This window comes from Poromitra crassiceps, assembly GCF_964638095.1.
Source record: "Poromitra crassiceps genome assembly, chromosome: 1".
NCBI lineage: Eukaryota > Metazoa > Chordata > Actinopteri > Beryciformes > Melamphaidae > Poromitra > Poromitra crassiceps.
Genome location: NC_139623.1, coordinates 97340482 through 97360084, shown reverse-complemented (window position 1 = coordinate 97360084; position 19603 = coordinate 97340482). Strand labels below are relative to the sequence as shown.

The window sequence follows — 19603 nt, the reverse complement described above, 5'->3', positions numbered from 1 at the left end:
TCATTAGAACATCAGTAGTATATCAGAAAACTGTAAACGGTTTTCAAGCATGTCATTTAATTTGACAGTTATTGAGTGGTAAAGTGTGGACCAGTGACATCACTGGTCCACACTAACTCAGATTAATAACTCATTAACTCAAATCAACTCTCAATAACTGTCAAACTATTCATCATTCATCTAGTTTGACAGTTATTGAGAGTTGATTTGGGTTAATGAGTTATTAATTTGAGTTAGTGTGGACCAGTGATGTCACTGGTCCACACTTTAACACTCAATAACTGTCAAATTAAATGACAGACTTCAAAACAGTTTACAGTTTTCTGATATACTGCTGATGTTCTAATGATACAAAGCTGGTTGAAAATGGGCAGAGTGTTCCTTTAACAAATCAACTGGAGCTGTTAGGTATGAACAGCGTGCTTAACGGCACCTCAACAGAAGTGGTTAACAAATCAACTGGAGCTGTTAGGTATGAACAGCTTGCTTAAGGGCACCTCAACAGAAGTAGTCAACAAAGAAGAAAGCAGATCATTAATTTCTGCTGCACAAACCTTCCCAGCCACTCAGCACTCTTCTCCCAAGCTAACTTCTCCAACCATTAGAGTCCTGCAGCCCCTTTTAAAGCATACTATATTTTATAATATAGTCATTAGAACATCATACAACTATTTGGTGTGAGGTAATGGCCCTGTAAACTGCAATTATATACAATGAAGAATACAATCTATCATAAAGTTGCCAGCGAATACGATTTTGTTTTTGCATAAATTCCAAACATAAGAACACTGCTTCTAAAGCTTCCAAGAAATCAGTACTTGCCCCTGAGACTACGGGGGGTGGGGGCGGGGCTGGGAGGTGGAGACTGTTGGCGGGACCGCAAGATACACGAGTAGGGGGTAAGGTTTCGTTCTTCGTGAGTGTTCTTTTTGCGTGATGGAGTGCGCGTGGGGAAGATAGAGTGGTAAAAGGGCCGTTTTTCTGGAGGCTGGTTCTCACTGTTAGCCCCACAGCCCCTCTTCTTGCAAGAAGAGGGTGTAGCAGAGGCACTGATGCCTGAGGGGGGCAGCTGGGCCCGGCCAGCCTGGATCTCGGCCAGGCTCTCTGCCTTACGCCTCAGGTCAGCCTTGACCAGCAGCAAGCTGTTCTGGAGCTCCACCAGGGCATGGTCCTAAGAACAGCCAACAGTTAGACAGGGCCAGAGAGAGGGAAGTGAAGGTGAAGAACAGGGTGCAAGGTTGAGTGAGAGCGAAAGAGAGGAGGCAGGGCAAAATGCAAGGACACACTATTTAGATAATCCAGTGTTGATACTCAACTTCCCAGCAAGTGAAGTGCCTAATAATGTGTCACTAAAAAGTCTGGTTAGTTACTTTCAAGTGATGCTAATAATTGCGTGAAAAGTAGTGGATTTAATATCTGCGCTATGGTGAATCTCTTTGTATTAGTGAAAATCTCTTTGTATTAGTGAAAAAGGGCCAAGTTAGGGTTACATCGCCTGTGGAGATGCATCAAATAGGCATGGGATAGTTTATTAAACATCTACTTTTTGTCACCTGATAGAGTATCAACATTGAACTTGTCCAAACAAAGTGTTGCAACTCCCAAATTTCACTCTTAAATCATGCATTTGCACATGCTTTCTTTCACACCCAGTGTAGCTGTTAGAACCCTTGATTTAGTTTTAAAGCTATTGTGAGTCAAAGTAGTTAGTGCAGAGAGTAGTGGGAGAAAAACAAGGTAAAACAATTGTTTACTATCGAACTACACAAATAACAGATGCTTGTTTCTTCACTTTGGATCAGAAAATAGCGACCAGTAATTGCTGCTGAAAACAAATGAGCTTCTACAATCAGCCCCTTTTTAACCAAAAAATAAAGTGGGACTATATATGCCTCAAACAAAGTGAGCAAGAATAAAAACTAAACAATGGGAGATGCAGAGATGCACACAAGACTACTTTCTGTCATACTGAGCATGATCAACTAAGACTATTGTAGCCGTTTTGTTTAATTGAAATGTGTTGAAGGCTTCCAAATATGAATTATCTTTAAAGATACTGTAAAGTTTGATTTGAAATGGATCTTCTCTATTTATTTTTTGTATTATTTATTTCTTGGAAATGGATGTTTTCCTTTCATAAATGTAAATAGTCTGATCTGACTGACTTATTGTGACTTTTGTGTTGTGTGGAATTTTACACGATCAAATGCCTACAGGCACCATATCAATTCAAACACTTCTTTTTCGTTTAGCTTTCTGCATTTTTTTTTCTATTGGCAAAGTTTCCAGTGTTTTCCAGAACACATGAGAAGCTTTAACCATCTGTTAGATGAAGAACATCAACGTTCAGTTCAGGCTCAGAAGAGTGCTGTACCTGTTTGCCTAGTGTCTGATCTGAAGAGTGCTGTACCTGTTTGCCTAGTGTCTGATCTGAAGAGTGCTGTACCTGTTTGCCTAGTGTCTGATCTGAAGAGTGCTGTACCTGTTTGCCTAGTGTCTGATCTGAAGAGTGCTGTACCTGTTTGCCTAGTGTCTGATCTGAAGAGTGCTGTACCTGTTTGCCTAGTGTCTGATCTGCAGAGTGCTGTACCTGTTTGCCTAGTGTCTGATCTGAAGAGTGCTGTACCTGTTTGCCTAGTGTCTGATCTGAAGAGTGCTGTACCTGTTTGCCTAGTGTCTGATCTGAAGAGTGCTGTACCTGTTTGCCTAGTGTCTGATCTGAAGAGTGCTGTACCTGTTTGCCTAGTGTCTGATCTGAAGAGTGCTGTACCTGTTTGCCTAGTGTCTGATCTGAAGAGTGCTGTACCTGTTTGCCTAGTGTCTGATCTGAAGAGTGCTGTACCTGTTTGCCTAGTGTCTGATCTGAAGAGTGCTGTACCTGTTTGCCTAGTGTCTGATCTGAAGAGTGCTGTACCTGTTTGCCTAGTGTCTGATCTGAAGAGTGCTGTACCTGTTTGCCTAGTGTCTGATCTGAAGAGTGCTGTACCTGTTTGCCTAGTGTCTGATCTGCAGCTGCTAACGCCCGGCGCAGCCTCTCTCCTCCTGTGTTGCGGCAGCAGGCTCTTTCCCCGGACTGGAGGTTCAGGCCCAGCCTCTGCAAGTCTAGCCGCAGCTGACTGAGGTTCTGTTAGAAAAACTCAAGTCAGAGCCCCACTCTCTCTGATTCAGAGAGTGGGGTTCTGACTTGACTTAGCAGCTGACTTCAGACTGAAGTCAGAACCACACTCGGTGAAGTTGACAATACTTTAAATGTAGCAAAAACAGTGTTATGAAGTTTCCCTGACCCGTTGGCTTTCCTGCAGCTTGCGGTCAGCAGCATTGGTTAGGCTACCAGTCGGCCCTGGTATCGTCAGTTGCATCTCCAGCTTTGTGAGCGCTGTAGAGGAAAGTGGAGCGACATGGTTAACCAAGTGTCATCAATAACCAGTGATCCTACACCTTCTTAAACATTCAATTCAATGACTTTTCAAGGCTTTCCCAGGCCCAATTACTTCCCTCAAATTCAAGGACCTAACACAGCATCGTTTGAGACCCGGATCAAGAATTTTACAATGAGAACTAGCAGGCTTTACAGAAGCTCAGAGCCAATTAAAAAGAGAGAGGCTAGAATGTGTGAGTTAAACCTTAAATCATGTTATTTTTAACTGTATAAAACATGTCTCATGCATTTTTAAAAACAAGGTTATGATTTATGTTGCAAAAAAAGATCAAACCCAGCCTCTGTGGGACTTCTCTATGTATGTATATGTCTCTCCCCTCATTAACGATGTGATGTTTTGATCAAATAAGATAATCTGTTGGGATAGATCCATCTTTGGTGCAGTTGATTGTTTTCTGTATTTTTTTTCCATTCTACACAGCTATGCTACAGACAACAAGGTTTGCTCTTCCACATTCAGTTGGCGAGGCAGCGCTGTAAGCGGGTAAATGAAATGAGTGTTACTTTGTGATGTCACAAAATCACTGAAGTCAAAATGGCTTGTTCGGAGGCACTTTTTCCTTACGTGGCTGGTATGGCTTTATCTGGGAGTGGGACCATGTTTTTTTAGACTTCCATGGTGTTTATATAGCACGACCAAATCCTTCACAATCAAATAAGCAAGGAAATCTTGTTTTACATAAGATGGGACCTTTAACTAAACAAAAATCAATCAATCAAAAGAACTCCAATTTCTATTATTGCACAAAATATATAAATTGAAGTCCTTTCAATGACCCATTTAGGGCCATTTTCAAACACTTTCAAGGCCATGCTTTCTTTCTCAAATTCACAAACTTTCAAGGATTTCAAGGAGCAACACACGGCAAACTAACTAGGCCAGTCCGTTCTTTGTGACAGACGTTACCTTGTGTTTTGGCCAACAGCTCAGCACGGCACTGAGCGAGCTCATCCTGTGATCTGTTGAACTCTGGTGCTCTGTCAGCGGCGATGCGCTGAGAACGCCGAGGCCCCTCGAGCTCTCCTTGTGGCACCCATGTGGAGGCTGGGTCAGTCGCGTTCGTTTTCTCAAGTTCAGCAGTCAAAGCTTCAATCTGTTGATCACGTTCCTGAGGGGGGGGGGATTCGGGATGGAAGAGATCAGCAAAAACAGTAGACAACACGGAAAGTCTCAGAAACAAAAACAGCACTAACAGCACTAACAGCAGACAACACGGAAGACTCAAACATTGAAAACTAGAAATATCTAACCACCTTTACTGAAAGCAAGCATAATACAAATTTACACTATGGGGAAGGCAGGGTAGGAAGGAAAAGTAGCCCCCAAGGTGCCAGACAAAATGCTGGTATACTTTGGTTGAAGCTGGTAAGTTTGTCTGTTCTACCAGACACTTTGGCAGGTCATCAGTCGGCTGCTAAAATAATGAAAGTTGACTTTTGCAATCCACCAGACATTTTGACCGGTGGTGAATGAAAAAGATAGTTTCCCGTTTTGCTGGTGGCTCTTCGATAGCCCCAACCTTCACTCACTCTTGTCAATTAAGACCGTTGTAAGGCAAAAAAACTAACTTTTATGTTATAAAATAAAGATATATCTTCTTGGCTGCCATGCTATTTAGACAGTGAGCATCGGGTGTGTTATGGTAGAATCACCGATCTCTGAATCTTCTTGCTGTAACTATATCCAACTTGTGCTTGAAACAGAGATTAAACCTTGTATTTAAAAGTTGTATGTGTGCATAAGCACCGTTTACATGGACAGTAGAATTAGAGAGGGGGAATAATAACAACAACAACTCATAATTGTTTTACATTTGTGGACAGATTTCATACAAATGTTCTATTTATGATATTTTAACATTGTTTCTGGACACAAATGAGTGTGCAACTTGTAAGTGGAGAGCAAAACATGTGATTGAAACCATGCCACAGGAAGAGATATTGCCTGAATGCAAGCCAAATGGATGAGCATTGGGCAGATTGGCTGTTTTACACTGAGCATGTGCATTGTCTGTAGACATATTCAGAGTACAATGCAGCGAGTCCATATTAACACATTGGTGATACATCCAACTCCATCATTCAAAATAAAGCATTTTGATCGGAATGTGGCCAATATTTTGTCATTTGTACACAGTCTCGCTCTCTCACCTCCAGCTCCTGGCTGTAGTATATTTTCAGTCTTTTCTGCAGGTTAGTTATCTTGGTTTCGAATCCCTCTTCGATTAGAGCTTTCTCTGTCTCCAAGGTTTGACTAAGGGGTAGGAAAATAAATCACAGCTTAGCACTCATTTCAACTTTTTCATACCCATCTACCGGCAATGAAAACATGAGCAAAATGGAATTTGTATGCAACTCTAGGTCAGTAAGATGTCAAAGAGGTTGAAGAGCCAGTGGGTTACTTTTCTCTCACTGTCAATTTAACTACCATTAGAGAAATACATTTACGTTTGCTCTTATCTTGGCTATAGACCCTTCTCACGGGGGCCATTTTGTGTCGAAAAGGCAGAATAAACACAGGTGCAAGCAAAACACTAATGAGGGTTTCCATCTTCCATGATTGGAAGTTGGAAACCCTCATTAGTGTTTTGCTTGCACCTGTGTTTTTCCTGCCTTTTCGACACAAAATGGCCCCCGTGATAAGGGTCTATTGAACAATTTGAGGTGGCCCCTAGTCCCGCCCCCTCACTGCTTATAGACCCCTTATACAGCTGTCAACATTGGAGCTGCGTGCGCATCGTGTAGGCAAAAAGCCGTGAGGCCAGCATTGACAGACACTGAGAACTGTGTAAAAGCCCCGCTGTCAGGACTGCTCTGTGCCCATCTGCGACACAGTTAGATTTTAGTATTAAAATGCAGTTTTCGGCTTACTACCACAGCTTATCACCTAGTGATAAGCAATGTTATGCATCGAAATTAACGTTGTTTACTGGGATATGTCTTACAGACCCATACGCACTGGCGCTGTCAATTGGCCAAGCCTAGTGGCCAGCAATACATATCGTGCATTCCTTTATAACTGGGGATAGCGTAGATAATTATTCTGTAACTTGCAAAGATATATTGTTATGTTGATAATGCACACAACTCAATAATGACATTATGTAACGTTACTTGGTCGTTAACTAACCGAGCGATGTGGCTGCAGCAGCCTACAGTTTCAGGCAGCTTACCTGATTATGAAGAGCACTACAAAGTCGAGCATTTTTAATGATGTCCTCGTTCCAATCAGTTCAACTCAATAATGACATTATTTAACGTTATTTGGTTGTTAACTAACCGAGCGATGTGGCTGTTACTAGCAGCCTACTACAGCTTACCTGATATGAAATGATTTAAAACATATACACACACCTGAAGTCATTCTGCATTTCATTGATGACCTCCATCATCTCAGAGACCACCTGCTCCCGCACATCTGCCTCAAGAGACTCTTTTTCCTTCCGCTGGCGCAGCACCTCGGTCTTCAACACATCTATGGCCTGCAGCAGAGCCTGAGCAAGGTGAAATCAGTTAGACACTGAGGAAAACATCTATGGCCTGCAGCAGAGCCTGAGCAAGGTGAAATCAGTTAGACACTGAGGAAAACATCTATGGCCTGCAGCAGTGCCTGAGCAAGGTGAAATCAGTTAGACACTGAGGAAAACATCTATGGCCTGCAGCAGAGCCTGAGCAAGGTGAAATCAGTTAGACACTGAGGAAAACATCTATGGCCTGCAGCAGAGCCTGAGCAAGGTGAAATCAGTGAGGAAAAATCTATGGCCTGCAGCAGAGCCTGAGCAAGGTGAAATCAGTTAGACACTGAGGAAAACATTATGGCCTGCAGCAGAGCCTGAGCAAGGTGAAATCAGTTAGTCACTGAGGAAAACATCTATGGCCTGCAGCAGAGCCTGAGCAAGGTGAAATCAGTTAGACACTGAGGAAAACATCTATGGCCTGCAGCAGAGCCTGAGCAAGGTGAAATCAGTTAGACACTGAGGAAAACATCTATGGCCTGCAGCAGAGCCTGAGCAAGGTGAAATCAGTTAGTCACTGAGGAAAACATCTATGGCCTGCAGCAGAGCCTGAGCAAGGTGAAACCAGTTAGACACTGAGGAAAACATCTATGGCCTGCAGCAGAGCCTGAGCAAGGTGAAATCAGTTAGACACTGAGGAAAACATCTATGGCCTGCAGCAGAGCCTGAGCAAGGTGAAATCAGTTAGACACTGAGGAAAACATCTATGGCCTGCAGCAGAGCCTGAGCAAGGTGAAATCAGTTAGACACTGAGGAAAACATCTATGGCCTGCAGCAGAGCCTGAGCAAGGTGAAATCAGTTAGACACTGAGGAAAACATCTATGGCCTGCAGCAGAGCCTGAGCAAGGTGAAATCAGTTAGACACTGAGGAAAACATCTATGGCCTGCAGCAGAGCCTGAGCAAGGTGAAATCAGTTAGACACTGAGGAAAACATCTATGGCCTGCAGCAGAGCCTGAGCAAGGTGAAATCAGTTAGTCAGTGAGGAAAATATATATGGCCTGCAGCAGAGCCTGAGCAAGGTGAAATCAGTTAGTCAGTGAGGAAAACATCTATGGCCTGCAGCAGAGCCTGAGCAAGGTGAAATCAGTTAGTCACTGAGGAAAACATCTATGGCCTGCAGCAGAGCCTGAGCAAGGTGAAATCAGTTAGTCAGTGAGGAAAATATCTCTATATAGAAGGAGAGTTGAACATGATGAGATAAGGAAAACAAACATAAAATCCCACTTTCCAGAGGATGTTACCTCAGTATCCAACATGGTGATCTCTCCATCTTCGATATCACTGTCCTCGTCTTCCTCCATCACTGTGCTGTCATTAGAATGTGGTGCTGGCTCACGCAGTAGAGACAGGATGTATGCCACTCTGCTCTTTGTATTCGGGCAATGGACCAGCTGAAAGATAACACAGGGGTTAAATGTCTTTATTTGACCCCTGCCAACAGTAGAGCTGCCGAAAATAATCGATTCAGAGATGCATCGCGATGCTTAATAGGACGATTCTGAATCGATTAACAAATATCAAAAATCGATTATTTAATTTTTCTTTTTTTTTCTTTTTTTAATAATCAAATAAAATAGAATGTAAGTACCGGTACATGCAGTTGTTTATTTTAATTATGGATCATAATACAATGCAATTCCAAATGCACTTTTATTTTAAAAGTAGCCACACAGTGAGAAAAAAGAAAGTGAGAAAAAATAAATCATGTATTGCGGAAAAAGTGATGCATCGATTTAAGATGCATCGTATAATCGAATCGAATCGTAGACTTGTATAATCGAATCGTATCGAATCGTGAGATCAGTGAAGATGCACAGCTCTAGCCAACAGCCTAATCAGCGACCGTGAAACCACAGCAATTGGCTGTACAAGAGTGTGATATTTACCTGAGTAGCGATAGCAGAGAACTTGAGGGCCTGGAGGGTCTCGTCATAGATGGAGGCACATGGGTTGATGTTGACCACCATGCTGGAGGTTCCTCGCCCACAGAAGAAGCCCTGCAGCACCCGGGTCAGCTTACTGTCCCTGAAGGGCACCACCTGAGGGGGGCGTGACCTGTGGGCCAATCAGAAGGTCCAAAATAGAATCTTTAGTAAAACAGCCAGCTCCAAGATGACTTGTTGCCAAATCTGTCTGATCTTCTCATTATACTATGCAGAACAATGACAAGCGGTGTTGGGGAAACAAGAGCACCTAACATAGTCTTGGAAAAATTGTATGGACTATCATGTGAAGATTTATGATACCTTTATTATAATCACAAACATTTAAAATTATGTAACTTATCTTGTTCAGGTAATTGGTAATGGTAGGAGCAAGTACTGTCATACGACGTTGTAGCGGATTCAGCATTAACTTTTTCTCAATCAAAATGTGTAATAGAACTGCATCCCTTTATATTGAATTTCTCTTTTGACAGAATCACATTGATAGCTACAAAGAAGAAAAACTAATTACAAGGTCCACTTGATATTTTTGTGCTATTAACTCAAATCTTCATGTGCATTCAAAAAGCTTTTTGATTTTTTTTTAAATATAGTATTTGATGGGTTTTTGAGTAGTGTATTAAATGTGAATATTAACGTAAAAAATTTGATACAATTATTCACAAATAACTTATTTATCTACCGAGTGATTATAGCACTCAAATAGTCAGTAAAATGGTTAAAAGTTTTAGTATACGATCACTCATTCTGCATTTTCTTCTGTCATTTTCAACAGTGGAAAAAGGAGCTTCTTGGTTTCTTTTTAGAGAAAGATTGAATGCAGAAGTGTTGGTACACAGGTAACCTGCACATGTTTACAATACAATGTACAAGTTCAAAAAATAGGAGACATGGGCAAGAAAAACACAACGCGTTTCAACCTCACTGGGTCTTCGTCAGGCTGTAGCAGCTGGGCATTGGCTAGTATGGCTACCGCTCCTATAATAAGGTAAGGGGCATATGTGGCAACAGGTGAGGTGACGTGGCACACAGGTCTGACGCAGCAGTGACGCAAGAATATAGAAAACAAGGCATAGACTACCAGGTCATAGAAATATGAGTGGAAATAACAAGGCATATGGAAATGTATATAGACTAGGGATGTTCGATATTGGCTTTTTTACCGATATCCGATAATGTCCAACTCTTAATTTCCGATACCGATATCAACCGATACCGATATAAGCGGGCTTTTTTTCCACCAAAATTTCACGTAACAAGTTACATAATGTAGCTTAATGTAGCTGAAGAGTTTAATATATAATATGCATGTTGTGTTAAAGTTGTAAGTGTTAGAGAAGCGAGCTTGTGACCAGAAGGTCGTCGGTTCAATCCCCGGGACCGGCAGGATAAATCTGGGTGGGGAAAGTGAAAAGGCAGCGCTTGCCCTTCCCTCATTACCACCACTGAGGTGCCCTTGAGCAAGGCCCTTAACCCCAACTGCTCCAGTGGAGCTGCTCAGTGGCCAACAGATCAGACTGTGGTTGTACTGGTCAGCTTCCAGGTATGAATGTGTGTGTGAATGAAGAGGGAGCTCCTGAAAAAGAGAGCATTGCTCTCAGTGAGACTCCCCCTGTATTAAAAAAATATATATATCGGCATGAAAACCGATACAGATATTTTCCGATATCGATTTTTTTATGCTAATATCGGCCGATAATATCGGACATCCCTAATATAGACTATATATAACTTCTATATACATTTCCATATGCCTTGTTATTTCCACTCATATATTTCTATGACCTGGTAGTCTATGCCTTGCTTTCTATATTCTTGCGTCATTGCTGTGTCAGACCCACCTTCCGCATGCTACGTCACCTCACCTGTTGCCACGTATGCCCCTTTTATTATAGGAGCGGTAGCCAACGCCCAGCTGCTACAGCCTGACGAAGACCCAGTGAGGTTGAAACGCGTTGCTCTTGCCAGTGTCTCCTATTTTTTTAAGTTGTACATTGTATTGTAAACCTGTGCAGGTTACCTGTGTACCAACACTTCTGCATTAAATCTTTATCTAATAAGAAACCAAGAAGCGCCTTTTTCCACTGTTGATCACTATTTTGACTTTGAGCTTGCTTGCTTCCACTTTTTCTGCTCCTTCTCTCATTTTCATCACAAGAGCATACCTGTTGTTCTGGTTGTGCCTCAGAGCAGCAATACAGCGTCCCAAGGTATGGAGGGAAGTGTTGATGTTGCTGGCCTCCTTCATCCTCTCACCACTGCGCTGGTCTTTACAGCGCTCAGAACCAGCCAGATCACACACAGTCAGTCTAAAGGGGGTGGGGGGCAGCAAGAGACACTGCTCCATTATCATGTTTACAAAACACACAGCACACCTGGGCCCAAAACCTGACAACTGAAACCTGGGGACATGGGAGGAGTTGAAGATGACTTACTCGCTGATTCGCAAGGCTTGGCCTGAATCTGCCTCGGGGTGAACATGCAGGACGCGGATGGAGAAGATGCTGTGGCTGAAATAAGGGATTATGTTATGAACAGAGATTGAAGTAGCAATAAACCAAATTGACTGAAAATAGGGGGGGGGGGGGGTTACAAACACAAATGTTGTTACAGCTGTTACTTTGTAATGGGCTCCTACCTGCGGCTGGAGTTTTGGTTTAGGTGGGTGCTGGCGAAGCTCTGGTTACGCCGTCCGGCCCTCAGAACCCTCCAAGCTTCCTCTGCACTACGGACCTGGATCCAGGTGAGGTCTGTTATAACAAGAGGAAGCAGCACACAATGATGATATACGGTAGTTAGTGTCGATGAAGGGGGGGAAAGGGGTGTGCAGCAAGAAAGGACGCAAACTCATGGAGTGAAAAAGGTGACATACCAGGGCAGACACAACAAAACCACTCACAAATCAGTCACTTGAGTGCCCTATTTTATATTTGACTGTCACCTAAAAGTGACTAGTTTGCATCCCTGACAAGGTTGCATATCTTATGTATAGACTGAAAGCTGTAACATAAGATGTGTTAAGTAAATCCACTCCCTGCAGCTAGCAAGCAGTAGCCAGATTTTACAAGATGCACACGAGCTCATGCAATCAACCATCATATCACCCCACGCTAAATGGACAAATGTTAAACTCATAACAAAGCCAAGCAATGGAAAATGGCATATGGACAATTTAAGCAAACGTCCTATTAAAGAAATAACCCAAGGTGAAACTAAGCCAAAGCGAGCGTGTCAGAACTCTGGTAGAGTGCGGAAAGAGAGGGAGCGAAAGAAAGCTACAACTTCTCAGCCATTTCCTGCTTAATGAAGTGTGCCATACATTAAATGAAAGAAGTTCATGGGTAATGGGATTTGCCTTCTGAAGTTTTAAATTAATTGACTGTATTATGTAGCTTAATCGACTAATTAAACCGTTTAATGTAGTATAAATATTATTCCGTGTTACCCTTCACATAGGGATTGCCCTGCTTGTCATCACTGAGCCGCAGTGTGGCCCGTTTCCTAGGCTGCAGGGAGGGCGGGGCCTCCAGCAGATCATACAGGAACTCATTGTAGATCTCATAGAAGGACACCCAGACAGAGAACTGCACCCCCTGCTCCAGGTCATCCCCTCCACTGTGGGAGAGGCTGTCCGGCTCCAGACACACACTGACCGAGTCTGCAGGGAGAGAATCTCAAATTAATGACTGGTCATCCAAAAGAGGAGACTTTCAGTTGCAGGGTAAGTAATGGAAGCGTCTTCCACCGTGTCCATGACTGTTACTTAGAGCAGGCGTTCCCATTTTTGGCATGGCGGTCCAAAGGCTAAGTCTTGACTGATTATTTAGAAACACAATGAGTACAAATTAGCGTCTCAGATTTTATGTCAAAGATTCTTACTTAATATACCTTGAAATGTGAATTATTTTTCAATCAAAAACAAACATTGTTAAATGTAATCATATTTGGAACACTTTGGCTGGCTTTGTTTAGATATATTAAGAGATCATCCAGCTGCAGGCTGCTTCTAAATGTAGCCACTGTAACGTAACACTCAAATTATCCTCCACCTCACCATCCAGTTGGGTCACAATGTTACTTGGAGCATAGGAGAGTCCTCCAACGCCGCTATCCCAGGTTGAACTGGTACCACCTCGACGAGAAGCCAGGCACTCATCCTATGACAAACGCATTAAGACGACTACATTACAACACATCTGCAAAAGGGCACTCTGTCAATCAATTTCTATGGTTTATGCTAAAACAATATGACAAGAAACCATATGAGAGCGAGAACAATGAAAGCTCTTGATTGGTAGTTTTCCTGTTCACCTCTCTGAGCAGAGAGTCTCTGCGGATTTCCTCCGCCCGGACCTCACCGGGCTGCAGATGCCTTACATCCTGATACATGACAGGCTTGAGATCCAAGGCTCCGTAGAGACGGCCCTGCAGCTGCATGAACACAGACACCAGAGCCCTGGGCAGGAGGCCTGCTTCTTCACCAGCACCTGCAGGTAGGAACGTCACTGGGTTAAGAGGTCAGTTGCCAACACTAGCTTACCAACATCTAGACCTGCATCATCTACAACAAAATAATGTCAACATTGTGCGTCAAAGACAACAGAGTTCTATAATGATGTCTCCAAGTATTATCAATGCTGAGTGGAGTACAATGAATAAAAAGTCACCCTGAATGGTGTAAGTCTTTCCAGAGTTGGTGACACCATAAGTGTAGAGGAGCGTGTTCTCTCCATGCAGCAGGTCCTTCACCATCTTCTTCATCGTCCATTCATAAAATTGTTGCTGTGTGGTCTCTTGCCCGAAGATCTACAAAGGACGGTAACAATTTTTAAATGAAAAATACTTCATCTTTGTGTCCTTTGTGAATGAATATAATGAGCATTTTAGTTCACCGTTTTGAATATATATTATTACTTTTGTAATCGTTACCTCTGTCAGTTAGTAGCTTACTGTGTTTGGGAGCAACTGTTCTATAATCATCGTTACTGTATGTGTCAGCATACTGTAAGTTCACAACGCAGTAGTTGTGATAGCTGTTCTCAGCTTGAGGATCGATGGATGTTCTAGTGAAGTAAACAGCTTGTTGACTTTAGTACTTGTGTACAGAATGGGTTGATGTGGTCCAGAAAAGTTTTGGGATTGGTCGATGGGTGGTAGGCAGTCAAGCTCAGGCTTGTTTGACAGAAGACAATAAAATAGTCTTAACTGGGCCCTTGTGGCAATTTGGGGTTTTGCCCTCCCATCAATCCATTTTGAACACAACATGGTTCTAGGTAGCCTGGTAAACCATCCGGTCACATGAACTCACATTTGTGTTTCGTTCTTCCAAGACCGTCTGGCCTCTGCCCCTGGGGCGTTTTCACAATCTACAACGCAAACGGGCCAATCGTGGACCTGCCTCGTAGTTGACAGTAATGGATGCCTCCATGGCTCTCCGCGTCGAGCAGTAATGTCAACGTTTGTCGAGTTTAAACAGCCATAAGTGCAGTTATTTGCAGAAATAGACACGATAACAACAATTAAACAAGAACAGAGTATGCAACAGCGGAGGGTCTCGGCGGAAAGGTTATTCCGAGTGGATTTGGATTTGACTGGATCCGACGCCGATTGGCTGCCGCTGAAGGAATGAAGGACTGGCTACTTCCACCCACTGAAATGACTGTGCACAGCTCAGAGTCCACACAGATGAAGGACTGGCTAAATGACTGTGCACAGCTCAGAGTCCACACAGATGAAGGACTGGCTAAATGACTGTGCACAGCTCAGAGTCCACACAGATGAAGGACTGGCTAAATGACTGTGCACAGCTCAGAGTCCACACAGATGAAGGACTGGCTAAATGACTGTGCACAGCTCAGAGTCCAGACAGATGAAGGACTGGCTAAATGACTGTGCACAGCTCAGAGTCCACACAGATGAAGGACTGGCTAAATGACTGTGCACAGCTCAGAGTCTAGACAGATGAAGGACTGGCTAAATGACTGTGCACAGCTCAGAGTCCAGACAGATGAAGGACTGGCTAAATGACTGTGCACAGCTCAGAGTCCACACAGATGAAGGACTGGCTAAATGACTGTGCACAGCTCAGAGTCCAGACAGATGAAGGACTGGCTAAATGACTGTGCACAGCTCAGAGTCCAGACAGATGAAGGACTGGCTAAATGACTGTGCACAGCTCAGAGTCCACACAGATGAAGGACTGGCTAAATGACTGTGCACAGCTCAGAGTCCACACAGATGAAGGACTGGCTAAATGACTGTGCACAGCTCAGAGTCCACACAGATGCACGGAATGAAACGGAATATGAGTTCACGGATCTGGATGGTTTTAACCAGGCCAGGTTCTAGGTTGACCACCATTCATATTTGCAGCATGCAAACACTCATTTGACATGTGACACAGCTCTGCCACCCATGAATTAACGTTTGACTGAAATCAGTTAGTTGACTGAGCTCTGCCACCCATGCATGTCCTCCATAAGTGTGTGTTCACTACCTTTGAGAAGCTGAACTTGTGAATGCTCTGGGTGATGCCCCTCTCTGCAGTCCTCATGTTCTGAGAGTCCTTTGGAGCTTTGAGCATCAGGGTCTCCTCATTTTGGATATCCACACACCCCTAAAACATGAGCAGAGGGAAAATCTTTAGGAAGTGTTTTAATGTCTTTCAGCTGGGGGCCAGGAGTGAAACTGGGTCTGAGAAGCAAAATCGCCTCCCACAGGAAATACTGATTCCTACAAAATGAAAATGAAGTAGGATGGTTCAGACTAGGGATGTAACGATAACCGATTTTAATGATAACCGTGATAAAATTACTTACAATAACATACCGTTTAAAATGTTCATTATCATTAAAACCATGGTACTGTGTTACCATGTCCATGATTACAGTGCTTTGAAAAACATGGTAAATACCATCCATCATCAACCAAAGTTGGCAACAGTCTCCCAGATGCAAACGTGCAGCCTTGGAGAAATGATTTCAGTGAGTGTATCAATCCTTTTTGGGTCTGAGTTTTCAATATAAAACTTGGTGAAATGATTTCTGTGAGTGTATTAGTACTTTTTGGAACATTTTCACTTTCAGTACATTTGAACAAACCGTGATAATACTGATAACCGTGATTATTTTGGTCACGATAATCGTGATGTGAAATTTTCATACCGTTACATCTCTAGTTTAGACTCACCTGATTTTCTCCTGTCTCCCTTTCCCTCTCAGTAAGTGGCCGGATGCGAAGATAAACCTTCACTCTCTCACTGCTGCCATCATCGCTGCGCCCTCCTTGTCTTGGTAATGCAGGTTTCACTGCTGATTTCTAGAACATGAAGAAAACAGTTGTTAATAAGTGTCCTCATGTATACAAAAAGTCAAAAAGTGTTGGTAATCACTTGTTGCAGAGGATCCTTGCAAAGCCATCTATACTCCATATTCTCACCGGCTCTGTAATTGCAGGCTGGGTTCCCAGGCCTGGGGAGATGATGGAGATCTCGGGCAGACGGGGTCTGGACGGGCCTCCCAGATCTGCTGCTGTAGACTCAAACACAGCAATTTCCTCCTCGTCGTCTGATGGGGATCCACACGGTGATGTGAAAAACGACGCCATGCCTACCTGTTACAGAGAAGGCAAGGGTCCATTTAGTTTTAAGGATGTGTTCATGCCTGGCTGGGAGCCAAGGAGTTAATGTGGTTGCATGTAAAACTCACTTTTGTCCCTTATGGCTAGGTACTGGCACTGATATATCCTACAATCAAAACAGGGCTCGACATCAAGGCTCGTCTGCGACAACTGGATATATATCTGGGAAAATAATGAGCGATGATAGGGGATGTGATTGGAGAAATACAAGCTGGAAATAAGGCGGGACATCCGCTCGTATTTCTACAATCACCTGCATCGGTTCAAACTTCCTCCGGTCTGAAACGTTCCCCCCCTGAACTTCCTTTGACCAGGCTCTGTGTGGGTGAAGTACAGACTGTTTATGGTGCATTTGCAGAATGTAGAAGAGACAGTCTGGCGTGAGAGACTAACCCAAGTATATTTAGTGACCCAGCATTTTTCATTCTGCTTTGTGAAACATGACATCAAATCTACCAGAAGAACTTAGTGAATTGTGAAGTCTGTTTGATAAGTTAATTTACATTTTAAATTTTAAATGACTGACGAGGCAATTTAGACAAATAGTCTTCAACAATTTCCTACTGTCAGAGAAAGCCCTCCTTCGCAAACAAAATCAAAAAAGTAAATTATTGTGATTTTTTTTTTTTACCTGGACAAGTGACTTCTGTGCTTGGACAAGTGAAAGGTAAATTTGCTTTTTCGAACAACAAGTGCCTCAAAAAGTTAATGTTAAGCCCTGAATCTAAATACGTGGGACACAATTAGGGATGCACCGATATGAAAATTTTGGCCGATGCCGATAACCGATATTAACATTGCTGTTATGGCCGATAACCGATATTTACCGATGTTGATATGATCTGTATAAAACCACATTTTTATTATCATCACATTTTGTACATACTGAAAAACACATGTTAACACTGAATTTGAAAAAGTTATGCATTTCTTTATTTGCAAAGCCTTTGGAAAAGCCCATAAATCCTAGATTTACTGCATTATTTCATATCAACGTGAATAATTTGGCTGATAATGATAACCGATATTAACATTGCAACATCTGACCGATACCGATATGACCGATATGTTAAAAAATGACCAGCATCGGCCGATACCGATATGATTGCCGATACATTGTGCATCCCTAGACACAATGATTGACAAAGCATCACTGAAAGAATAGCCTACTCTGCCAGATATGTAGGAATCTTTGATTTCCCCAAGGATTCATTGGGGCTGGTTACCAGGCTAGGTGTGTCATGAAATATTTGTGATTCATACCTGAGCCCTTAAGATCATTAGTGAGATGTTGAGAAAACACAATCTAGACCAGGGGTTGGCAACCTTTTTGATATGAAGTCTAATTTTCAAATTTGCTTGTCAATCAGTGTGCTTAAAGCACTATACAAGATACACAGCTGGCATCATCTGCTGTCATGGAATGAAGGTAGTGGATCACTACCATAAATATCCTATAAATAACATGTGGCGCAACTGCAAATGGCTGTGAAATGGTGATTATTGCGATCGCAAAATCGCAATTTCCTGTTAACAGTGCCTAAACGTTAAATTAAATTACTTTCCAGGCCCAGTTCCCTCAAATTCAAGGACCCAACACGGCATAGTTTGAGACATGTCATGGATCAAGGTCAAATTACTGTTACAACACACACAAAATATGTAACCTAGCATGCTTTACAGAAGCTCACAGAGAGAGAGAGGCTTGATTACACTTCTCAACGGTGCTGTGTTACAGTGATGGCAGACTATGTGGTTCTTGCCTTCTATTCACGCAGTGAAATAGAAAAAAAATGCCTTGATTTTTATTTCTCAAATTCACAAACGTTCAATGACCTGTGGGAACACCAGTTTTCCCCTCAAGTAACGACACACACACACACACACACACACACACACACACACAATCCCAATGTTGAGCATATAGCATAGCATAGCATACATAGCACATAGCGTTAGCTAGTTAGCCCCTTTCGGTCGGAAAGGTGTCGTCACTGCTTGGTAAAGCAGCTCAAGTGACAACACAGTTCCGCTAAAAAAAAGTTATAATCGATGTGGTTACGATAGCCTGTATCACTGTAGTGTTTAGCGTGGCAAGCAGCTGATTAACTAACGTCATTTGGTACGTTTACATTTAGCTAACGACGCTAACCTTGCAAACGACACACCTTGAAGCTAACAGCCTCAGATCAGATTGAATGAGAAACCGGCTGAGTCTCGCAGCGAGTCTAACGTTGACACAGTTTAACTTACCTCAACGCTTGAGAGGGACGTTGAGCCCAGCTAGTTGTCTAAAACTAGAAATACTTGCCGGCAAATCTATAACTTACCGTCTTTGTCGGTTGCAGAGAACTGTGGGTTATAATACACTGCCGAGTCCAACCAGTCTAACTGGAGTGGCGAGTGGGTTCGTTGGTTTTTGAACATCGCGCTTCCACTGTACTGTCCACTGATTGGCTACAGTTGGCGCTGGCTGTTCTCCAATTGGCTACAGCTTCCACGTGAGAAAAAATGGTGCACCGTCTAACGTTCCCCCCTCGAACAAAGACGGCATTCATTAGTTCCTGCCTTGTGTTTAAAAGGCATAACAAATGCACATGGCCTTGTAGTGTAGTGGCAATCTGTCCTAATCCCCCGAAACGAGGTGACAGTGTAATGGATTTGTATTCGTCGATTGTTGTAATGTAATAAACGAATCAGCGTGACATCACTGCCACCCAAAAATGCATAACTCAAAAAGTATAGCCTACATCACATCGCTTATATTTTAAAATTCTGAGTGAGAGCAGAATTAGCTCAAGAGTTTGATGTATAATGCACGTCGTGTTAAAGTTGTGTTAACTGTCGTAGTTTTTAAAATGTAAACACGGTCAGCTGGCTAGACTGCTCAAACTCAGGCTCCATAGGGTTCAATTGCCGTTGCCACGTGACGCGGTTTGTTTACCAAAATGCTGCTCGGCTGATCCCTCGTATTGTAAAATGTGATTTGGTGAAGAGGGTCTGACGCCTAGCTAGTCTGAGTTTCCAGTTCCAATGTTTTATTGTTTCACCATTTGTTTGAG

The 19603-nt window shown here is 42.9% G+C and overlaps 1 protein-coding gene across 1 annotated transcript; it reads right to left on the bottom strand.

Annotated features, from left to right (window-relative positions):
• Positions 1 to 376: 376 nt before the first annotated feature.
• On the bottom strand, positions 377 to 18918 carry kif20a (kinesin family member 20A). The gene is made up of 19 exons (XM_083634289.1): positions 18872 to 18918; positions 16341 to 16514; positions 16092 to 16220; positions 15400 to 15519; positions 13571 to 13709; positions 13215 to 13390; positions 12958 to 13060; positions 12349 to 12561; positions 11542 to 11653; positions 11339 to 11413; positions 11069 to 11212; positions 8844 to 9012; positions 8199 to 8348; positions 6794 to 6933; positions 5591 to 5693; positions 4347 to 4548; positions 3285 to 3376; positions 2987 to 3124; positions 377 to 1171 (listed from the first exon to the last, which is right to left on the bottom strand). Exons 2-19 carry the CDS (start codon positions 16506 to 16508, stop codon positions 812 to 814), a joined length of 2733 nt encoding a protein of 910 aa, XP_083490415.1. The 5' UTR covers positions 16509 to 16514; positions 18872 to 18918; the 3' UTR covers positions 377 to 811.
• Between the last annotated feature and the right edge of the window lie 685 nt (positions 18919 to 19603).

What these genes read in the sequence shown, in the direction of transcription:
- kif20a (XM_083634289.1), bottom strand. Translation starts at nt 16,508, where the DNA reads ATGGCGTCGTTTTTCACATCACCGTGTGGATCCCCATCAGACGACGAG. An exon ending in GGGAGACAGGAGAAAATCAG is followed by an intron (nt 15,520 to 16,091) that starts GTGAGTCTAAAC and finishes CTCATGTTTTAG; the next exon opens with GGGTGTGTGGATATCCAAAA. An exon ending in CATTGTGACCCAACTGGATG is followed by an intron (nt 12,562 to 12,957) that starts GTGAGGTGGAGG and finishes CTCTCCCTGCAG; the next exon opens with ACTCGGTCAGTGTGTGTCTG.